The sequence below is a fragment of the Podarcis liolepis genome, assembly GCF_965112155.1.
Source record: "Podarcis liolepis genome assembly, chromosome: 2".
Taxonomy (NCBI): domain Eukaryota; kingdom Metazoa; phylum Chordata; class Lepidosauria; order Squamata; family Lacertidae; genus Podarcis; species Podarcis liolepis.
This window is the reverse complement of record NC_139555.1, coordinates 91,614,660-91,635,500: the sequence shown is the minus strand read 5'-3', so window position 1 is coordinate 91,635,500 and position 20,841 is coordinate 91,614,660. Positions and strand designations below refer to the sequence as shown.

At 41.8% G+C, this 20,841-nt stretch overlaps 1 protein-coding gene across 4 annotated transcripts in view; it reads left to right on the top strand.

Annotated features, from left to right (window-relative positions):
* The window catches only part of ITPR1 (inositol 1,4,5-trisphosphate receptor type 1), a 215,889-nt gene that overhangs the window by 173,044 nt on the left and 22,004 nt on the right, over positions 1-20,841 (top strand). For all 4 annotated transcript variants that reach the window (XM_083491016.1, XM_083491015.1, XM_083491014.1 and 1 more), the window contains 10 exons: positions 18-122; positions 1,347-1,539; positions 3,314-3,436; positions 6,182-6,357; positions 6,716-6,880; positions 8,675-8,870; positions 12,613-12,717; positions 17,106-17,245; positions 17,956-18,121; positions 19,735-19,895. In XM_083491016.1, the coding sequence (XP_083347142.1) occupies positions 18-122; positions 1,347-1,539; positions 3,314-3,436; positions 6,182-6,357; positions 6,716-6,880; positions 8,675-8,870; positions 12,613-12,717; positions 17,106-17,245; positions 17,956-18,121; positions 19,735-19,895 (1,530 nt within the window). The remainder of the gene's footprint in view (positions 1-17; positions 123-1,346; positions 1,540-3,313; positions 3,437-6,181; positions 6,358-6,715; positions 6,881-8,674; positions 8,871-12,612; positions 12,718-17,105; positions 17,246-17,955; positions 18,122-19,734; positions 19,896-20,841) is intronic.

The following is a 20,841-nucleotide window of genomic DNA, read 5'->3' as shown; positions in this document are numbered from 1 at the left end:
CTATTCATTTATTTTAGCTCGCTCGTCATAACAAAGAGTTGCAGAACATGTTGAAGCCTGGAGGTCAAATTGATGGAGATGAAGCTTTGGAATTCTATGCTAAGCACACAGCTCAGATTGAGGTAAAGGCTACAGAAAATTCTGGGTAATCTTCGCTGTGCCAGTCCAAGGAAAGATAAACCAAGAAATTGTTTTAAAATTAGGCGGGAACACCAGCAGAAGTGTCCTGTGCAAACAATACAATGCAGATGTACTACATCAAAAACAACTTGCACCTATGGAATATTATAGCAAATACAATGCTATCCAATATGTTCTAAACTGGCTTATATTCCATCCTCTTTTGAATTTAATTGGGTTTGCCAATTCTTTTCTCAATCAAACATTTTATAAATTTAAAAAATAGTCCTTGTGGTGAGCTTTAGACAAGACGGATTAGCCACATAGATCTTAGCTACATAGCTCTGTGTAATTGTAGTAGAGATATACGCACAAAATTTCATACTGTGAGATATCTCCCGCTTAAGCAGGGGAAGGACTGTTTGGCTTGATTTGTTCTGGGTAAACACTGTTCACTGAGGGGTGAGTGTTGGAGACATTTGGTATATTTGCAAATACTGAATACCAGAACCAACCTGTATCCCAGCAGAACTGTTGCCCTATCTCAGATCCCAATGAGCAGTCCTCCTTTGTGATTGTACTCACCAAGACAGAGATCTGTCACCTTCCCCCACCCCCACCCCCACTGTCATTGCAGTCATTTTGTCCTGGTATCCATGGGAGTATTGGCACCTCATTTTTTTTAAAAAAAAGCACTGCTAATGAGAGACATGGCACAGTTTCATCTTCTCGTATCTGTTCTTCTGTTTTTAGAAATTCCAAATGAAAACCTGTTTTTTTATCCCATCTCTTACATGTGTTTTCATTCTTCTAAGCTCTGATCAGAGTATCATTCAAAAACAGAGAGAGAAAGGTCCTTAGCTTTCAGGACACCAAATAACCATTAACTCATTTTTTTAATGGAAACATAATTTAACCACCCTGGACTGTTAAATTTGCCTAACAAAGGAATAGCTGGCCATCAACCATAATGATATATGTATATAATATTGTATATGGAAATGACCCAGCTTTTTGGACTTGAAATGTTACTGAAACAAAAGGAAGAAACCTACAGTAAATGGTGTTACACTAATGGAAATCATGAAGTATTTTTGTGAGGAGAGTAGCAGGTCTACTGCATAAGTGAGGTTCTGATAAAGGAAGAGTTTGCATCGTGGGGGATGATACATTCTCATTTTAAGGGGCAGCCATACGAAGTAATACTTAAATCCTGTCTTCTATAGATTGTTAGATCAGATCGCACCATGGAGCAAATAGTTTTCCCTGTGCCCAGTATATGTGAGTTCCTCACGAAGGAATCTAAACTACGGGTGTACTATACTACCGAGAGGGATGAGCAAGGCAGTAAGATAAATGACTTTTTCCTGAGATCAGAAGACCTCTTCAATGAAATGAACTGGCAAAAGAAACTCAGAGGTAAACTGGATTGCTGCCAAAGGCGATTTTTCAAGATACTAATTCTTGATCTGAGAGACTGCAAAGTTCTTCTCTGTGTCAGAGAAGCAATTTCAGCCTCTGGGGAATTTCATCCTCACACAAAATTATTCTCCATGTAATTTTGCTTTCAGTATCTTAAATATTTTCAGAAAGACTTGGTTTAATCATTAGCTGTGCATATTGTTGTGTGTTTCCAGCATTACGTTTCCCGATTACTATTGTGAAAACAAATGCTTTGAAGCAGCCAGAAGATTATGCAGATGGATATCATTGGGAAGGGAATGGCCAGCCATTAATCTTAGGGGCAATTTGCCCTAGGATTCTTGTCAGATATGTTACATAAGGACTAAACTAGACATGACAGAGGAGATCTGTGTTCACAATCTCCTGTGGGGTTTTGCTTTGGTTTTTACTTCAAGCAGCTGCATTGGGATGCTAATTTGGGGAAGTAGCTCTCTGAGAAAGTGTGCTGCACCCTTTTCTGCACTATTTCCTGGATGCAGACCTCTTAATGTACAAAGCTACTATCAGCTCAGGGTGGAGTTTGGGGAGAGAATAGAATACAGATTGCCTGCAGGGCTAATAGCAACTCCAGCTGTCTCACAGTGCTGCTCCTCTGATCAAATTAGCTTTAAAATTACATATGTATATAGTCACAGGAGACGCTTATCACTTTTCTCCTGCACCATGCCCATGTCCAAACTACAAAAGCTCACACCTGTGACAGTTGTTTTTGCGGCTATATAATTTCAGCTGATATAGTGGCGAAAGGAGAAGAACTTATAAATAAGAACCAAACATTACATTCAGCAATACTGGACTTAGGTAGACAGGAAGTCTAAACCTCTGAGACAGCTGCATCTGCTTGGCACAATGGTCCACTTATATCTTGGTTGCTTTCTCAGTTTGAGGTTATGACATTTTCTAAAGCTCACATTCCACTGCATCACTTTGAAGTTTGGCAATGTAATGATCGGGGACCAAACTTGATGTGACATTAAACCTATAAGCTATACTGGATGTTTGTTTACTAAATAGCTGGTGTGGGGAAGGGTGATCTAGATCAGGACTATACCATGGAAGCCGAGGGATATTATTCCCCTGCCACAGTTCGGATTGCACCACTCTCCCTACACAGCCGCAGAATAGCATCTGTGGTTGGGTGATCCCAAGCAGGACCATAACAGGACTAAAGGGTCAAATCTTGTCCTCCATCCTGAACGTTGTGGTCCCAATCTGGTCCCACAGCTACCATTTAGTAAACAGAAACCAGTCACGCATTAAATGCATAATGCAATTATCTGGTTTAGCTCTGAAGCAACCACTTCCGCTGCAGAGAATAAAGGCTGGAAATGGAAATGAGGGTGTGTCGGTCTCAAAAGTTCACACAGTGCAGAGTGCCATGGCATGCAGTCAGCACATTCTGACCTTTTTGTGTTTTTTAATGCACGATCAACTTTTGCTCTCCTGGTGCTTGTAAACCAAGTGTTTATATAAAAAGTTGGTTTCTGTTCAGTATGGCCTTTGATCGGAAAAAAGGTTCTCTAGGAAGCAAATGCCCTGAACTTATGGACTCTGCAAACAACAATTAAAGCACAAACTTTAAATCAAATAATAAAGATTACTACAGTTCACAGTGTGTGATTCTAGGAAAAGTTGGCAATACAATGATCTCTGTTGATTTATTCATTGTTAGGGGCAATTTTGTACTTTGAATCCCTTGTAAACATTTTTATTTTTTATTTTTTTGCAGCTCAGCATATACTGTACTGGTGCTCGCGCAACATGTCCTTCTGGAGCAGTATTTCCTTTAACCTTGCAGTCCTTATGAATCTTTTGGTAGCATTTTTCTATCCTTTTAAAGGAGTCAAAGGAGGTACTAGTATTTCAAAGTTATAAAATGTAGTTTTTTACAAAAATCAAAGCACAATGCAGGTGGGTGGCGGCGGCTAACTTAAGCACCTTAGTACTGGTGAATATTTATCAGTTGTATTATTAAGCACACTCTGCATCTCAAGGGATGTAGGGGTGGTGCTGTGGTCTAAATCACTGAACCTAGGGCTTGCTGATCAGAAGGTTGGCGGTTCGAATCCCTGCAATGGGGTGAGCTCCCATTGCTCGATCCCAACTCCTGCCAACCTAGCAGTTTAAAAGCACATCAAAGTGCAAGTAGATAAATAGGTACCGCTCTGGTGGGAAGGTAAACGGCATTTCCGTGCGCTGCTCTGGTTTCACCAGAAGTGGCTTAGTCATGACCCAGAAAAACTGTCTGCGGACAAACACCAGTTCCCTTGACCAGTAAAGTGAGATGAGCGCCGCAACCCCAGAGTCGTTCGCGGCTGGACTTAACTGTCAGGGGTCCTTTACCTTTACCTTTACATCTCAAGCAGTGTGTCAGATTAGGATCTGGGAGAAGTGTTGGCTCTCAAAATGCACAGTTCTAAAGGTGTTTTATCTCAAAATGCAAATTTTAATATTCATTTTGATGTTTTTGAGCAAAGAGCATGCATGCTAGTCCAGATGGTACACTTCAAGTTAGACTGGAAGCTGCAAATTTCCCTACTTAAAAAATGGTTTCAGCAGTTCCTTGCCTCAGGGAACCCTGAGGATGGTAGCTGTATAAAACAGATCCCAGATTCAGAATTTTCAGGAGTCTCACAAAACTAGAGTTCCCGGGAGTTTTTTGGAGGACATCATGACCATTAAACTAGTATGGAACCAATTTATATCTGCAGTGTATATCTGCCGCAAGAGAGCAGAATATCACGGAAAGTTATGTTCTGAGTGCACAACATAAACACTTCAGCCAGTGGCTATGGAATGGATGTTAGGTTCATTAATATAGCCTGTGATGTTAGAGCTGCATCCTACCAGCTTTGCTCCGCTGCAGCTACTTTGTAAACATAAAACAAAGGTGCCTCACAATGCATGTTGCAGTTAAGTCACATTTCTATGGGGCTTATTGGGAAAGAGAAGTAATAACACGCTTTTGCATCAATGATGGCGTGATTTCACCTGGAGTTGAGCTCCAAGTTCAGTTGGAGTTTTATTAATATGACAGCTTTCACATTTTAATGCAGGTTTCTATCCATTATTTTGTATTAATTTATTAAGTGGTATATTTATATGAGGCAATTCAGCACAAGGTTCCCATTACTGAGACTTGAAAAGATAATGAGCAGAAATGGTAGAAAGAAACCATAACCAGGTCTTTAAACACACACACACACACACACACACAATTTTCACCACTGTTTGGCTTATGGGCCATTGACAAGTAAGCTAGTTCTCACATGTGGAAGTGGGACTTCACCACTTTTGGCCATGGAAGGAGAAAGTGTAGAGTGCTCACAAACTGGCAACGAGGGACCCTTGCAATGAGAACTTTGGTATTGCAATAATTGCTTCATATTATTATTTTAAGCATTTTCCCTTCAAGGTGTAACGTTTGTGAAACTATACAAAAGCCTGTTTACAAGGCGGGGAAAGAAGTAGGGTGAGTTCATGCCCCACTTTCAGTATAACTCCAATTCCCTTAAAATGATGACAAGCAACCATGTATCTCTAATGTCAGGTGATTTCTGTTGGATCCCATAGGACACATTCCTAGCTAGGTTTTCAAGATATTTATTTAAAATGAAAAGGGTATTTTGACTGATGTTGGCTACCGCATTGGAGTTCATGTCGGATGCTTTCTGAAACAGGAACAGGAGCAACAAAAGTGCGCTGTTTGCGCCAGGGCCATTTCAGACTGATCATTGGCTAACCACAACAGACTTTTAGGTACTCAACCACTTATCGGTCCAAAAATAGTAGCCAAAAGGTTAATAAGCAATACTAAATGTGTATATCAGAATATGGCACTTCCAAGGGTAGTTTTGAAAATTTTGTGTCAGGTGAGGAGGGATGCTGCCAAACCAGGGCAGTTAAATTCCCCCATCCCTAGAAGGTTTGTCTCGGGGCTGTGGGGAAGGCATGTTTACTATAATCTACTGCTTAGTTTTTTTTAATGCCTTGCTTTGTTGCCTATGCCAGTCTGTAAGTTATAGATGCTGTTTGTTGGCATATTTCAAACTGATATTGTTTGAGTAGTAGATAGGTAGCCGTGTTGGTCTGCCATAGTCAAAATAAAAAATTCCTTCCAGTAGCACCTTAAAGACCAACTAAGTTAGTTCTTGGTATGAGCTTTCGTGTGCATGCACACTTCTTCAGATACACTGAAATAGAAGTTGCCAGATCCTTCTATATAGTGAGAAGGTGGGGAGGGGTGTTACTCAGAAGGATGGTGGGAATGGGAGATAGGCAGATAGCTGGCTCTCCCAGCTATCTGCCTATCTCCCATTCCCACCATCCTTCTGAGTAACACCCCTCCCCACCTTCTCACTATATAGAAGGATCTGGCAACTTCTATTTCAGTGTATCTGAAGAAGTGTGCATGCACACGAAAGCTCATACCAAGAACTAACTTAGTTGGTCTTTAAGGTGCTACTGGAAGGAATTTTTTATTTTGATATTGTTTGAGATATTGTTCTTAGCAGCCCAGGGGGCTTTGTGGAGCAAGCAGGATAAATTTTAAACTGAATAAACAATGAACTGTCTTTGGGTGTCTTCCTCTCCTCAGGTACGTTGGAGCCCCACTTGTCAGGCTTACTTTGGACAGCCATGCTGATATCATTTGCCATAGTTGTTGCCTTACCTAAACCCCACGGCATTAGAGCCTTAATAGCTTCCACAATACTGCGGCTAATATTTTCTGTAGGCTTGCAGCCAACATTATTTCTTCTGGGGGCTTTCAATGTAAGTATCAGATAGAAGTCTCTCTGAAATTTTCTTGCCCTGCACCATGAAATATTCTCTACATGCTTGTATGTTGAAAATTCATTGTTCTGCCATAAATCATTAATCATTAACAACAACCACTCCCCCAGGGTTTCAATCAATTGTGGCTTACCTACAGCCCTCCAGTTGTTGCTCCCAATCATCCCTAACCACTCACTGTGGATGATGGGAACTGTGGTTCCGTAAGGTCTGGAGAGTCACCGGTTAGCTACCCCAGTTTAAAAGAAGAATGCTGGAACTGGTGTGTTGTGTTTTCTAAAATATGCTCAAGAACGAATGTTCTCCAGGCATTCATCTTCTGTCCTGTGCTCCACAGGTTTGTAACAAAATAATATTTCTGATGAGTTTTGTTGGTAACTGTGGAACATTCACTCGAGGATACAAAGCCATGATCTTGGATGTGGAGTTCCTTTATCATCTACTATATCTTCTTATTTGCGCAATGGGGCTTTTCGTTCATGAATTTTTCTACAGCTTGCTGGTAAGCGTTTAATCCCAACAATTTATATTTTTTACTGTACTTGATGACTGAGATATTAGTGACCCTGAATGATGCTAAATGGGTTTAAGCTGACTTTCAGATGATTCCCAGCATCAGCCATGGCAGAAAGCAGATCAGAAATTCAACTGCCCCTCCACTTTCCAAACAAATACGCAAAGGGACAAGAGAAGGTTTTAGGTTAGACATACAGTATTTTCAAGAAATCATTGACAGTTACCAAAACAGCAAAGATATTCAGCCATGTGATCTGGTCATGTACTTCACAGCAGTTAACAAGTGTTTACATAAGCAAAGGCAGTTCAATGTGAAATAAATCTTTTACATGTGACTACAAAGCAGCTCGCTTTTATGTCCTTGATCTGCATGCACGGAACCTCATTTTTATTCTAAGCCAGAGTAGAATTTATGGGCGAATTGCTGCTCAATTCATAAAGCAGCCTAAAGTTATGAGTTGGCCAATTTATATTGCAAACTTCAAATGACATCACTACAAAACACTGAGAACACCTATTAAGAATGTAAAAAGAGCCCACGGAATCAGGCCAGTGACCCATCTAGTTTTCTTCTCACATCCTGTTCATCTCTACTACAGATGTGCCAAGGGCCTGAAACCACCACCCCCAACCATTTTTGCCACCCTAATTGTGGGGTGCAAATATGGCAGGCATTTTTGGCAATTTTCAAGAGGGGGTGACAAAGAGATCAAAACAGAATGCTTGCAGTAGCTCTTCTGGTGACAGGAAGAAGACATTTTACCACCAACACCTGCTCCTGTGAATTACGCCATTTCATCATTACAAGTAGCATTGCTGGGTTTAAATAACACAGACACCTTTTCTTAAAATTTAAAAAAGCACCCTAATTCCCTTTGGAATGATGTCATGTGATAACAAACCATCATTCCCAGGTGGGTGGGGAAGAGTAGGCAGCTAGTTACGTAGGGATATTGCCACTGCCACAAAACCTGGGGAGGGGGAGAGTGAGCATGATTGAAACAGGCCTCTTTCACTTCAAATCTCTCCTCACTTGAAAGTGGGGGATATTGTTGGAAAACTTTTGAAGTGACCCTTAATTATGATCCATCCACCTCTGAGTTCTGTTACCTGAGCAAATTGAGATTTGGGGACATGCTGTTTACAAGGTAACGTATAGTTCTGTCAATGGACTTCAGGGTGACTAACTTCCTTTGACTCAGGCTCACTGTCTTCTGGTGTTACTGCAGTCAAAGAGGCAGCAAATTTTCCATCAGGCTGCATTGTGGCTTTTCACTGATACATTAACTACTCATATGGGAATTTCCATGTCCAATTTCAGTCTTTGATTATATTGCAGCCCAATGGTATGTATACGGAGCAAACAGGCAGTGGAGAAAAACCCGAAGGATGCAGTGATGTGATCACTATGACACTATTTGTGACTTGGCATATCTTGTAATTTATGAGCTAGAAAGCAGCTAAGTTCAGCAAGGTTCTGGAACAAGAAAGCCAGCTATGTTTATAACTTTTGAGGGGATTTTGAAAGAAAAACTCTGGCCCTCAATACACCCCTTTACTATGGCTTTCCATGTTCTTGGTTTAATAATGTTGCTGTTTTCGTTTCGTTTTTTTCGAGTTGTTTTAGAAAGTGATTCTAAACTGTGGCCTCCAAAAATTTATTACCATGAAAAGCATGTACGTCAAAATATTGCACCGTTCATGTAGGTTACTAGGTATCGTGGTGCTATCTGTAGTCAAAAGTGAACTGATTAAACATTCTGAACTGCCCTTTTTCCAGCTTTTTGACTTGGTGTACAGAGAAGAGACTTTGTTGAATGTCATTAAAAGTGTCACTCGCAATGGACGCTCCATCATCCTGACTGCTGTTCTTGCTCTTATCTTGGTTTACCTGTTCTCGATAGTGGGCTACCTGTTCTTCAAGGATGACTTTATCTTGGAAGTAGATAAGCTCCCTAATGAGACGTTGTCGCCAGGTTCGTACCAGAATCATCTTAAACCTCTCCCCCTGCCCCCCAAAGTTTTCTATCCATGCAAATGCACCAAGGGGGTTTATCCTGTGAATATTGTGCTCTCTCCGCAGATGACTGCCTGCTAAAATCAGATTTCCTTAGAGAACATTCTGCCAAAAATTTAGGTCTCGGTGCTTTGAAAGCATAGATAATGAGGCTGAAAATAAAACATGACTGCATCAATAGCTCCTTTGGAGAATAATGTGGATGTTTTTTGCCCTGTAGCACACATTAGTAGGGATTATCTAGTACTTTGTGATCAAAACTATGTGCGTGTGTTCCAAAATAGCCCATAGTGACCCAGCAGAGGACCAAATATAATCATGTTATGTGTTCTAGACATACTTGTGATTTTTAAAAGATCATATAATCGTCTTACATAATTTCCTTTTTCTGCTTCCAAGTTGTACATTTTTGGCAAAAAGAAAAAAAAAGAAAAGTTTTTTTGGGATGCCTAGGATAGCTTTACGCAGCCCATTGCTCTTCAGATGTTGCTTGGTTGCAGCTCATGTTATCCCTAACCATTGGCCATACTGCCAGGGGCTGAAAGGTATCAGCAGTGCTTTTTTCAGGGGGGTGTTCAAGGGTACACAGTACCGGCACCTCTTTTTCTAGAAAAAAGCACTGGGCATCAGACTCCAGGGATATCTGGAGTGCACCAGATTGGGGAATTCTGGTCCAGGAAAATTTAAATGCAAAGAGTATGGAGATGCAAATTGGGGAGAATGGCAGAGAAGAGCTAGGCATGCAAGTGGAACCCTATTTCTGATCAATGGTAATTCAACTTAACCCTATTTAGGCGTTACATATGCCTCTAGAAACTCCCCACATGCCCAAACACCTGCAGTTGCTTTTCCAGGCACGGGTAGGGCAGAGAAGCATGCATACAATTTGCCTCTGTTGCATCTCTAACTTTCTGTAGCCAAAATAAAGCAGATTGTCAGCAGAGTCCCAGGAAAAGTCTAGAGTGACTCACTGTGCAGCTTAAAGGTTAACTTGGTCTGGAGCAAAAGAAAAGGGGAGGGGAATGTTTACTTTTGCTCTGGCAAAAGTGTAATAAGTACCGTATTTTTCTGTGTATAAGACTAGGTCCCCCCCCTAAAAAATAATGTCAAAAATTAGGGGGCATCTTATACACAGATACATCTCCCCCTATTTTCTTAAACCTGGGTTCCAAAAATAGGGAGAGTCTTAGACATGGGGGCGTCTTATAGATGGAAAAATACAGTATATGCCTGCATGCTGGCCAATGGAGTATGAAGGCAGTTAAGCGCTGGTTGGGTTGGGAGGCAGTTTAAAGAAGGGAGCAAATTGAACCAAACTGACATGCTGGGACCTGTTGTGTGGTGCGAATGTGGGAAGGGTATTTTGGCTAGAAATCGAAGCAAATAGATCAGATGAGGAAGGGTGGTGGTAGCTAATAACTCCTACAGCTGCATTCTGTTTAACAACTGTGGGGCTCAGGCGGCACTAGGTTGTTTCAGGGTCAGAGCCATAGCTAGGTGATCTTGCGCCCCTGTCAGAACTGTCCAGATTGCGCCCCCTAGCCACGGACAAATTAGCTCTTCTTTCTGCCTCTCCTCCAAGCCTCCCCCATTCAATTCCTAACACATTTCACCTTGTAATGAATTCTGATTGAAGGAGGACACCAAGATGGGGAAGGCTGACCTAAATGATGGTATACAGTGGTACCTCTGGTTACGTACTTAATTCGTTCCGAAGGTCCGTTCTTAACCTGAAACTGTTCTTAAACTGAAGCACCACTCCTGCTGCCGCCGCGATGCTGGACACGATTTCTGTTCTCATCCTGAAGCAAAGTTCTTAACCTGAGGTACTATTTCTGGGTTAGCGGAGTCTGTAACCAGAAGCGTATGTAATGTGAAGCGTATGTAACCCGAGGTACCACTGTACATGCGGAGCACTCCACTTTAATAGGGAGAAGGGCATAGGAGCCAACTTCTTGGGGCCAAGGTTCCTTCACACACACCCTAAAATATTTGAGGAGCCGTCCCCCCCAGTTAATGGGCATTCCCATTCAAACAGTGTGCATTCACTCCGTCTTGTGGTCAATTATACAGGGTGGTGCTTACCTGCCCCCCCCCATATTTTATTCAAGTTGGCACCCTTGAGGGAGGGTGTGTGAAAGGAGAGAGAAGTGACATGACTCCGGAGCAGGCTTGGCGTCTGGAGAGGCAGGGGCGCAGGCAGTGAGGTGGGCCAGGCAGTGTCAGGGGCTGAGGCTGGTGGACCTTCCCAGCCCCGACCCTGAGCAAGGTCTGGGAGAGGCAGAGCCAGATGGCCAAACAGAATGAGGCACTCAGGGCTGCCCCACCAGGCCAGCTACCAGGAGGGCCAAGGGGCGAGGGGGGCTGCCCAGAGCTGGCGCCGCCCAGCACGCCCTCTTCACCGCTCTGCCTGGGCTGTGGGCAGGGAGTGCTGGCTGGACAGGGCACCTGTCAGAGGGTCTCAGCAACTGATTTTGCACACACCCACCCTTGCCTGCACCCCTGGCGGGGGCCCACCTCACCACCCCCTAGCTATAGCCCTGTTCAGGGTTTGTTTATTTGTTTTAGGGAAATAAGGGGAGGTGCTGTGTAGGTCATTGCAGCAGGGGCACTGGAAGAGGGTGGCTTGACAGTTTCTCTTTAAGCTGTCTTTGCAAGCAGAATCCCCCACCCCAAGTCCTTTTCTTTCCCCTTTCACCCCGTCTGCCTAGCACTGCTGCTACAATCAACTTTGCAGCAGCCTCCCCCCCCCCCCCCGCCTGGGCTGTATTTCCCTAAACATAACCAATATCAGGGGACTAGGTAGGAACATCCAGATTAGGCTGGTAATCCCCCACTCACAAATAAGGATAGCAGTACTGGAAAGGTTTTACAGGGCTGGCATAACAACACTTTCAGCCACAGCCATTCATCAGGTGGAATGAATTAGAGAAATGTTGTCATGATCACGTTTTAGCTATCCTTAGGTGAAGATGGCTAGAGTTCAAGTTGCTTTTTGCCACAGAATTGGGCCCAGTTCTGACTGCCATATGAAAGAAGTCAAGAAAAAACTGTGTTAACTTTGGCTCAGATAAATTTTTTTTACTTGAATGAGATCTGGGGATATAGCCCATACTGGGCAAACCCACTAACACCCCCCCCCCCCAATCTCATGTGATAAATGCCAGACCATCTCTCAAACAGATTCAAATGAAATATTTTCCCTGCTCCATACATGCTACCTTTCCCATACAACAAGTACCCCAGAACAAAAAAGAAGTGTCACAAAGCCATGTCTGTTTTGGAAATGCAACATATATGATGACTACGAGCTGTTGTTCAGATTTTTAAGCAAGGATATGGAGTAATTGTATCATTGTGAATGAAGTAAACAGGAACAATTGAGTTTTGGTGGGTTTTTTTTTTTTTACATTTAATTCAATATAAAGTATCAATGGTTTTGAATGTTAAACCCTGGTGAGCTTATAAAGAAAGCTGGCAAAACTTGTAGAGTATGCATTTTCCTTTGCCTATAAATTTTATACATTTTTATTTGTTTCAAGTCCTCTTGAGAGTCTAAACGGCAACACAGACATTTTAAAATTCACAATAATTATTTTTTAAAAAACAAGTGGTAACCGTGCATTCTAATAGTTGTGTAAGAACTTTGGTGTATTGTTTTTAAAGCTACATCCTTGGTGTCTTAATTTGCACACATTCAGATCAGCATACTGAAGCTGGTGAGGCAATGACCGCAGAGTTCCTGTATTCTAACGTATGCAGAATAGAGAGTGGGGAAAACTGCTCTTCTGTTGTTCCTTCGGCAGGCAAGTATCGGGTACCAGTTTTTAAATGCAGCTCTCAATGCATGATTTCTATGTCATATGGAACCTACACACACCAACTTCCTTTGCATGATAGTCCTACCACATACTGAGATGACAACACGTGATGCTGTGCTAGAATCCCAAGCTGGCATAGAGCATTGGACCCACATAACAATGTTGGTTGTTGCTGGTGCTCTGGTAACCCATGCTTGGTCTTAGCCAAAAGGCTGAGAAGCAGTGCTCTGGTATTCATTGCCATTGTTAGAGGCAGCAAATCGGCATCATACAATGTTTACACGAACTAGTGAAAACTTAAGAGGTACAATCCACTCCCACCCAACCTTTTCCTTGGGATCCACATGCTCAAAGCTCAGCCCCATGGAAGCTGCTCTTACCAGCTATTCCATCTAAAAGGAATGCAGTGTTCACATGCAGTGTGCGCTGTTGCCCTTGTGCCCTTCTTGCAAGCCTCCAGAGAGGTTCATGGCCTGCAGCTGGAAACAGAATCCTGAGCCAGGCCTGATCTAGCAGAGATCTTTGTGTATTCATCTAGTTACCATTACTTATGCTTCAAATCCTTTTCTCTCCTTGCAGATAAATTTGCCTTTCAGAACCCATGCCTGCCCACCCAAAATCATTTTCTCCCCAAAATTCAATTTCCACAAAGAGATGTGGTCCCCCCCCAAAGCAGGAAGTTTATTGCAGAATCAGTGCTGCTCATGCACACAAGTTTTGTGCCCCATTGGTCTTAATTAAATGCCAGCCCATCTTTTCTTATTTCTTCTTTTTATTGCACATATAATCTGGATTTCCTCTCACTGAGGAAAACCCAATGAGCAAATAATAATAATCTATTATGCATCTGTAGTTGCCACTGGTGTTGAAGTTTGTTAGTGCTTCCTCTACTTTTCTTCGGGTGGGTGGTCTGTTGTACGTGGTAACATTTCTGTGGCTGTTCTCTATTGCCACGCTTCTACTTCCATTTGCTTCTCACCTGAGGACAACCTTGCTATTTTGTCTCCAGTGTCCCAAACAATATGACCATTTTTTAAATTTATGATGTCTTTCATGAAAAGAGGGCTCAACCCTGCAGCCGCCAGCCTGCCCGCAATCCAAAATAGCAGTGCATACACAAAACTAAAATTTCTTAGAACCATTGTGTTTTGTTAGGGGAATCAAATACCTTATCAAATAAACTTTATCCTTTAACCAGTCTGCAAACAAAAAATGCTTTAACAACTCAAGAGAGTGAAAGTCGCTATTTCCACCAATTGCTGTATGCAGAAGGCACATTAGAACATCAACAATCCAGCTCAGAAGAGCTGTTCGCAACCTATGTGAGAGATTACCTTGGAGACTGTAAACACTGTACATGCACCAGGAGTTTTTAAATTTATTTTTAATACAAAGGTCTTGCACAAGATCTCTTTATCAGAGTTTCAGTTTACTCTGCAGCACAAGACCTCTTTATCAGCATTTCAGTATATTCCGCTGCAACTGGTTTCTGCTGCTAAAGTTTTGCTGTTTGTCTGGGTCTGCTTTTATGGTTCACTGTAATGGTCTATTGTGGGACGCGGGTGGTGCTGTGGTCTAAACCACAGAGCCTAGGGCTTGCTGATCAGAAGGTCGGCAGTTCAAATCCCCGCGATGGGGTGAGCTCCCATTGCTCGGTCCCAGCTCCTGTCAACCTAGCAGTTTGAAAGCACGTCAAAGTGCAAGTAGATAAATAGGTTCCGCTCCAGTGGGAAGGTAAATGGTGTTTCCGTGTGCTGCTCTGGTTCGCCAGAAGCGATTTAGTCATGCTGGCCACATGACCCGAAAGCTGTATGCCAGCTCTCTCGACCAATAAAGCAAGATGAGCGCTGCAACCTCAGAGTCGTCCACGACTAGACCTAATGGTCAGGGGTACCTTTACCTTTAATGGTCTACTGTATGCAGTTCTTTATTTTATGCTTTGGCTTCAGGTCTTAATTTTTCACTCAGAGACTCTCTTATAGTGAACAACTAATAAATGATTATTAATAATACAGCTAAATTTCAGACTGGTGAAAGACCTCTGTATTATGATTATTTTTTCAAAAACAAATGAACAAATGGAGATGGGTGTTGTCCAGCCCCTGAAAAAGGCACAAACCTCCACTGGCCCCATTGTGAAACATGGGAATATGAGTTGGTTGTGTTTTTTCTTAAGCGCTTCCTGTAGATACATTTTGAAAAGCATAAGATTGAATCTGCACAATGAAGCTGAATGCTGGAGGGACAAAAGGAAGTACTTCTTCACACAGCAAAGAGCTAAACTGTACAACTCACTCGCACAGGAGGTAGAAATGGCTACCAACTTGGATGGCTTTAATAGAGAATTAGACAGATTCGTGGAGGACAAGGCTATATTTCCCCCTCCAAAGTTGTAAGCAATAGGTTTCTGAATACCAGTTGCTGGAAACTGCAGGAGGCGAGAGTGCTATAGGGCTCAGGGACCTGCTTCAGGCTTCCTGCAGGCATCTGATTGGCCACTGTGGGAAAAGGAAGCTGGACTAGAAGGGTCACTGGCCTGATCCAAGAGTCTCTTCTTATGTTCTTATGCCAACTGCACACAGAAGAAAATGGGATCTGAGTGGCTCATTGGCAAGGGATCACCCCCCATCTGGAAGCACATTTATTATGGTGATTGACTTTTAAGTAGTGCCATTTCCCCCATCATTTTCTGCAACTTTTTTTGTTTGTTACTGCAATGAATAATATATGCTATCAGGTCCAGATGGAATTTTGACATCTTAGGAAGTCAAAGTGCTTTAAGATCTCAAACTTCTGAAGGTCAGTGAGTCCTTTTAAGACTACCCTGGTTCGTTCCTTAAGACAAATTAAGAAACACAGAATGATTCATCCCAGCCACCTTGAGCTGGAGGAGGAGGAAGTGGTGTCGGAAGACCTGACGAGGATGTAGTCATTCTTGGTAGATTGCTTCTATCCTTGGGGGAAAAGGAGATATGTCGTACTTTTTTAAATAAACCAAACAGAACAGAAACGTTTTCTGTATGATTGTGGTGCATAAGTCGAATCACTCTGATGGTCACTTTCTCTTTGCTACATTGCTGCATTATTTGCAAAAGAAGAAGAAATTTAATTTAACTTGGACTCTGCTTTTTAAACCACCACTATTACGCTGCTTTCTTCTCTGTAACCCATACCACGTGGTCTCTTCTGTATCTCCTGTCTTCTGTCCATAATGTTCTACCACCACAGATCTACACTCCTATGTTTCTGTTTCTCCAGTACCAGCTCTATTTAGCCCTCTTAGTAAAGAAAACAGCTCTTCTCTGCTTGCAAGGAGCATACACTGGCTTAATCGCATCTCCTAAAAAAAATGGCTTTAAACTTGGCCAGTCATTGCATTCTCTGCACCCCCATCTTTCATCCTCTCCTTTTAAAATTTCTCTGTTGTGCCTTTTTCTGTTCCGTCCTTGTTGAATTTGGTGAGAGTAGCCCACAAGGTGCTTTGCTCACCCTGCGACCCAGGGAGCATTGGAAATGTCTGAGATATGCAGCTTGGCTGCCTAGGTGCATTCCACAGGCAAAACTGTCCCCAGCTGCATCATGTACCTTTGCATCCAGGAAGAGAAGGACAGTGCAGATGTAAAGGCACAGATAATTTTCCATTTCTACCTGCACATCTGATAGATGTGGGTAGACTTTCAATCTGAGGTGGCTAACCAGTGGCTGAACTACAACTCGCATCATCCCTGACCATTCCAGAAAGAGGTGGGAAAGAGCTGCAAACAGCATTTGATATTCTTCCAGGGAGCTGGAGATCGTAGGGGGACTACAACTACCCATAGTCCTGCTCCAAAGTATCTCTTGTGAGCTTAAAAATTATGTTCAGAGAGATTCAGAGCTCTGCATTAGTAACGAGAAATTGAGATTTGTATCTTTTGTGTATGTTCACATGTGCACATGTTTGGCTTTAGCTACTATGTTCAATGTTTCTAGAGCTGGTAAAGGACCATATTAAGACTCATTTAAGTTTGCTTTAGGATTTTCTATTCATCTATGTCTTAAAAAATAACCTATATCACTCCTATCGCGTTCTGGAGGTATTTTTAAAGTCCCCACAACTCGGTCCATGGTGGCTGAGCCCTTATCATTTGATGGGGTGTGTTGTTGCCATATTCCTAATGGGTGCAATTTTTTTACACCCTCACAACTTATGTCGTTCTGTACCCAAGGTGTGGCATCTCAAGAGGCGAAAGAAAGGGAGGTCTGTTCCTTTGACTTCATGAGTATCTTCAAAGTGGTGGTGCAAATTCAAGCAAAGATAAAAATGTACTAGATGAGAGTTTTGCAAACCAACCTTGTCTCACAATGGTACCCTAACTTGCTTTGTTTAACAGAGCTGTTTTCTGAAGAAGCTGAGGAAGAGGATAAAGAACATACGTGCGAGACATTGCTGATGTGCATCGTTACTGTGCTTAGCCATGGCCTGCGGAGTGGGGGTGGTGTTGGAGATGTCCTCAGGAAACCTTCCAAGGAGGTAAATTACCACCATATGTGAAAGGGGATGTAGTGCAAGAGAGAACCAAATAGGGTTAGATGCCCATTAATGGATTAGAACACTTTTCCATGGGGGAAAAATATGTCGCTGCGTCAGTTGGAAAAAAGTCTAGTTGTGTGCCATGTACAAAGGAGTTTGGTTATTTGACTTTAAGTGTAGGTGTGTGTAATTGGCTTTACTAAATGAACAGGTTCTAGTACTGTCAAGAGTAAGGGAATGTGAGTACTTGGAGACTTATACTTTAGAAGTACTCTTAAGTGGAAAAATATTGCTGTAATAATTAAGCTCTGTGCAAGCACTCCCCAACAATGTTGTGATTTTTTTAAAAAAACTATATGTGACATACAAGCATCTTTTGGTCACGCAAAGAGGTTCCTATGAAATGCAGCAGTTAATACATGCAATATCAGAACTACTGTAAAAACTTTTCTAATGTTATTGGAATGCTAGCACTACAGTAGTTACTAACAATTTTAATAAGGCCACAGGTACAAAAAATGAATTCTTCCCACCCCTGCAAATAAATAGCAAGGCTTCCCCCCAAACACACATCTATGTATGCAGTGGTCACAAGTTTACGCCCTCTTGATATCATTTTTCTTTTCATGTTGCATTGTGCAGCATGCTCTTCTTTGCGCCAAAGCCTTTTAGGCTTCAATTTTGTTCATCTTAAAACTATTTTATTTTAGGAGCCCCTTTTTGCTGCAAGAGTGATCTATGACCTCCTCTTCTTCTTCATGGTGATCATTATTGTCCTCAATCTGATTTTTGGTGTTATTATTGATACCTTTGCGGATCTAAGAAGTGAGAAACAAAAGAAAGAAGAAATACTAAAAACAACATGCTTTATTTGTGGTAAGTGTTGAGCCCAGTGCTATGAAACTAGCAGCTGTTCTGCCCCAGAGTCAAATGCAGTAATAGTAATGTATGGCTTCGACAGCAGATTCAGTATTTACCTGATGATGATGTTTGTAATCACTTGTATAATTAGTAGAATGTTTCTTACTTTTTGAATGAATGAATGGAAGGAAGGAATCTCCATGTAAATCTGAATGACTGATTTGATATTGTAAAATATGTTGATTTGGTAAGGGGACTTTCCATTCCTGTTTTATGTCTGCATACATGTTTTTAAAACTATTTTATAAATGAATTGCTTGTGGGTACAAGCTTACTTGTGTATTTGTAAAATGTGCACCTGAATTGCAGATAATACAGTGGTACCTCGCAAGACGAAAAACGTGCAAGATGAAAGAGTTTTCCGTTTTTTGAGTCGTTCCGCAAGACGAATTTCCCTATGGGCTTGCTTCGCAAGACGAAAAGTCTTGCGAGTTTGTTTCCTTTTTCTAAAAGCCGCTAAGCCGTTAATAGCCGCTAAGCCGCTAATAGCCGTGCTTCGCAAGACGAAAAAACCGCAAGACGAAGAGACTCGTGGAATGGATTAATTTCGTCTTGCGAGGCACCACTGTAATTGTGTTTTCACAAACTCAGTGTTAATAATGGCATATAAATAGTCATCAGATACTTATGGAGAGTTGAGATACTTCATTTTCAAAAAAAGAGAGTTGAACTTCTTCAAAGCTTAGAAAAGACTGTGGTTTTTATAATGTGTTAGGTCTGCACCATGCTGAGCATCTGCATTTTATATGGGTACTATAAAGCCCATACAATTTCCCCCCGCAATATATGGAATACCTTGAGTTTTTTAAGCAGCAGAAAAAAGTGTGCTACCTAAAGTAGTTTCATATACAACAGCTGCAGAACACCCCCCACACACACACACACAATGTGGCTGAAACCAAAAGCTCCAGTTGGGTGTAAAGACATAATTTTAGCAGAGAACCCGTGGTAGCGCCCCACTTTCTGCAATTTGAGCAGACATAAATACTTTACCTCCAGCTGAGCTCAGGGGCAACACATTGTTCCTGGTTGCAGGAGCAGCACTGATGCCTTAATTGGCTGGGGACCAGTGAGGTCACAAACCCAATTCACTGTTCTTTCCTGAAGTAGGTTTTGTTTAAGATTTTAAGAAATTCCTCCAGCCTTCCAGAACAGATTTAGAGGCACATGCGGAGGGAAGAGGAAGTCACATTGCACAAGTGAAAAAGTTTCCATTGCTGGTTGCAATCTATGATATCTAAGGTGGGAACACCACTTTAGTTGCTTCAGCTGCTTGTGCTTCTGGCACTGAATGGTAGGGGGAGGTTATAAGGGCCCAGGCACCCACATGTCAACAGTGGGAGGTCAGAATTGCAGGCTGCTGTGGCCAAACTGCCTTCCTCCCCCAACACATCCCGCTCACCCATATGAACAAATGACAGACCAGTGTAAATGGAAGCCTTTGTTCTGAAGGGACAGGTGGACAAATTTGGGAAATCCTGTTACCATCAGTGTGTTCATCTCATTGTGATAATTTTCCCACTGTAAAAATCTTAAGGGAGGTGACTTGGCTGTGTGTCCCCCTTTAGGTCTGGAGAGAGACAAGTTTGATAATAAGACTGTCACTTTTGAAGAGCATATTAAAGAGGAGCATAATATGTGGCACTACTTGTTCTTCATTGTCTTGGTCAAAGTAAAGGATTCTACGGAATATACCGGGCCTGAAAGCTACGTGGCTGAAATGATAAAGGTGAGTTGGGCATGCTGTTCCTGAACTGTGGCTTTTCCAGACTTCTTTGCTTTTGATTTAACTAAATGCAAATCCAGTTTGTACCATTAAGTGAGACCTAAGGAAAAGAAGATGGGGAAACCAAAAGTATCCCAATCAAACAAGTCTAGTATTGTTTCTTTCATTGTTGGTTAAACATGCAGAAAGCATGAAAAGGTGGTAAATGCTCCAATTATTTTTCAGGTGACTGGTTTTTTTGCCTACCACCCTAGTCACTATTCAGAGGCTGTAGTGTGCCATTCTGTCTGCCTGTACGTTGGCTTTTTCCAATCCCAAAATATGCATCAGAAGAGGTGGTGGTGGTGAAGATGAAACATTAATATACTACTTAATTGCAAAATAGTCCAAAAAAGAGAAATTTACTAATACAGTTTCTTACTTTTTCATTAATATGGAGTCATCGTCAAATACATCTAATTTTTAAACTAGGATTAGATTGGGTTCTGTAATGACAATAGCCCCATAATATGCAAGCAGAGGAGGGGTGAATTCGTTTTAGGTTCCTTTCTGATTTAATATTAAATTAATCAAAGGATTCTTTGGTGAGACCCAAATGTTCGTTGCAGCAATCAGTGTTAGCATCTTCATAACTAAAGTTGTTAAGCCTTTAACATATTTATGCAAGGGAGCCAAATTAACAGGGCTAAATAGCAAAGTCTTGCCGTTGTGTTTTGAGACAGCCTCCTAGCAGACAGTTTACTTTACTTTGAAAACAATTTATAATAATATAAAGGCATTTCCTCCTTTTTTCATCACAATTGTCTTATGAGAAAACTTTAAATCAGGACACATTTATTGTGTGTTCCTATCCTATATACTTCATGTTGATTTATGAGGGTTTTATTTTAAGTCACTTTTCTGTAGAAAAAGGTGGACCCCCCCTTTTTCTGCTCATACTAGATTAATA